The 2,552-nt window shown below is 42.8% G+C and overlaps 1 protein-coding gene across 1 annotated transcript; it reads right to left on the bottom strand.

Annotated features, from left to right (window-relative positions):
• Positions 1-297: 297 nt before the first annotated feature.
• On the bottom strand, positions 298-1,862 carry LOC134440000 (phospholipase A and acyltransferase 3-like). Its single transcript, XM_063189927.1, has 3 exons — positions 1,748-1,862; positions 752-1,038; positions 298-420 (listed from the first exon to the last, which is right to left on the bottom strand). The coding sequence occupies exons 1-3, from the start codon at positions 1,860-1,862 to the stop codon at positions 298-300; spliced, it is 525 nt and encodes a 174-aa protein (XP_063045997.1).
• Between the last annotated feature and the right edge of the window lie 690 nt (positions 1,863-2,552).

Here is a 2,552-nt window from a genome sequence, read left to right as displayed (position 1 = left end):
AAGGGTTTCTGTCTCAGATGAGGTTACTGAAGAGTTTTACTATTGGTCACTTCAAGGATATGTCTTTTAAAAAATGCATAGGCCTGTATTATAAGCATATATTATAAGTGTTTTCCTTTATTGACACATTAGTAGAGTGTAGGAGACACACAAAGCAAGTGGGAGAGAGAGATCGGGTAGGGTTGAAGGATCCAGGCTGGATTTGAACCTTTGGACCCCATCATGTAGCATGTATGGTTCAGTGTATTAGCACTGCCTATGCCACACACAGCACCTCCTCAAGGAGATCTCTTGTGCTCAACGTTTCTTCTCCCTCTCCTTCTTGGCTCCTCCAAACAGTGTAATGAAGGCTAGGAGAAGAGCTCCACAGAAAGCCCATACTGCACCAAACAGTGCTGCGATACCCACTGCCCGCCGCACCTGTGGGCAACATAAGCTGGAGTCAGTGCATATACCAGGCTTGTACGAAATTCCGAATGGAAAGAATTTCAATTCAAAATAATGCCATAATACGAACACTAGGTGGTGCCATTACCTTGAATTTCTTTGAATTTAAGCTACACCATCCATTGAAAGTACATATAGAACACCACCACCTAGTGTTCGTATTATGGCATTACTTTGAATTGAAATTCTTTCCATTCAGAATTTCGTACAAGCCTCGCATATACATAGGCCTACTGTTCTGAAGAGGTTGGGGATATTTAGCGGATGAATGGCCACATAAAGAGGATGAATGAACACATGAAACCTGCCCCGCATCCCTCACCTGGCTTGACTCGGGTTTGTCATATCGCAGATTTTTGGAAAAGTGCTCACAGTTCTCCGTGATGACGCTGTAGGGCAGTTGCTGGCCCAGCATACTTTCAGCTTTCTTAATAATCTCTTCGGGAGAAAGAGGATCATATTTTTCGTCCAGAGTATCGTTGACCACCCAGTCATCTGTTCCCACCTTCTCCAGTTCCTCCTTCTTCACCTTGGCTTTGTCACACGTGACAGACATCATCAAGCTGAAGGTGTTGTCACTTGCCTGTTCAGCTACGCAGTAAAACAAAAATGGGGTGTCAAAATTTCAGATTAAATTGATATAAAAGAGTATTTACAACACTTTGTTGAGTTAAAATGACTATACAGATAAAAATGACTATACAGTATGTAGGCTTAATGGAGGCCAACTAGCAGAGTTCGGCGTGGAGCAGTAAACCTCCATCCCGGAGCCTCAATATAGTGCGACAGCGTTAGGCTATCAGACTGGCCCTTTGGCTCAGCATATTCATACTGTGACTCCCAAACTGATGTAGTTGACTAGGTGGCAGGTTCACGCCCCTAGGGGGACGAACTGTGCAGGAGCACCTCTGTGACAGTGGTGCCGATTGACCCGGGATGGGAGTGAGGTTTAGGGGGGCAGCGTGTAACAGAGGCCAACTAGCAGAGTTCGGTTTGGAACGTTAATAAGCCTCCCTGCCGGAGCCCCAATACAGTGCGATAGCGTTGGGCTATCGGACTGGCCCTTTAGCTCAGCGCACTCGTACTGTGACTCCCATTGTCAAATCAGTATAGTTGACGATAGCAGGTTCGTGCCCCGAGGGGGACGAACTGTGCAGGAACACCTCCGTCACATATATTTGAATTAAAAGTCACTGTATTTCTGCAGGTGGCCAGAGCACCAGGGCCACATTTTGTAGAATCAATTTCACGGCACCCGCATATCAGTCAAGAGCACTGATGAGATGGGTAATTTACTCACTGGGTGGTGCAAGGTGAATGACGTGACCATCACCGACATACACAGCCCAGTGCTGATATAGTCCCCTGGAGACCTCGATCAGGTCCCCAATCTCTGGTTTCTTAACATAAAACATAAGCTTTTAATTAGAAATGGACCTTGTCTAGCTTGGCAACATTTAGTTAAAAAAATAAAAAAATAAAAGGTGTCACTTCTTTTCCTACATCATAACAACAGGATGTGATTATCAATGATCCAACTCTGAAAAAAGCTCAACTAGCCTACATCATTACAGAATTGCTATGACACCAAGAGTATTAAGCAGAGTTGTGTACAGTAGGCTAAGAGGCTGAAATACTGTAAATGTAATTACAACAGTGTGATGTAGTTGGAACTATTTGTGATAGGCTACTATCTTATACAGGCTACTATTGGTGTTGTACAAATGTAATTACAGTATATACAAAACAGTACTTCTATTTCTACTTTATACCACTCTAGTATTAAGTAACTGATTAAGCCTTTACCATTTTATCAACAAGAAGCTTATAATAAATGCTTTAAAAAATGTCACAATTTACGCGAGCTGGTGACATTGCAGTGTGACACTTCTCAAAGACTCCTCTGATGTGATTCAACAGGTTTCACTTTTGCTTCCCCTGTGGAAATGAATACAAAAAATATAATGTCATACAGTATATTCAACATAATCAGATTATGGTTTAGATTTTCATGTAGGCTACTAATGTGACAGCATGGCAGGCTATATGTGACACAAATTAAACGGTTCCCTTCAGGAGGCTTAATTCATCAGCACTCTTAAGGG

The sequence above is a fragment of the Engraulis encrasicolus genome, chromosome 23, assembly GCF_034702125.1.
Source record: "Engraulis encrasicolus isolate BLACKSEA-1 chromosome 23, IST_EnEncr_1.0, whole genome shotgun sequence".
Classification (NCBI taxonomy): domain Eukaryota; kingdom Metazoa; phylum Chordata; class Actinopteri; order Clupeiformes; family Engraulidae; genus Engraulis; species Engraulis encrasicolus.
This window is presented reverse-complemented; position numbering and strand designations above follow the sequence as displayed.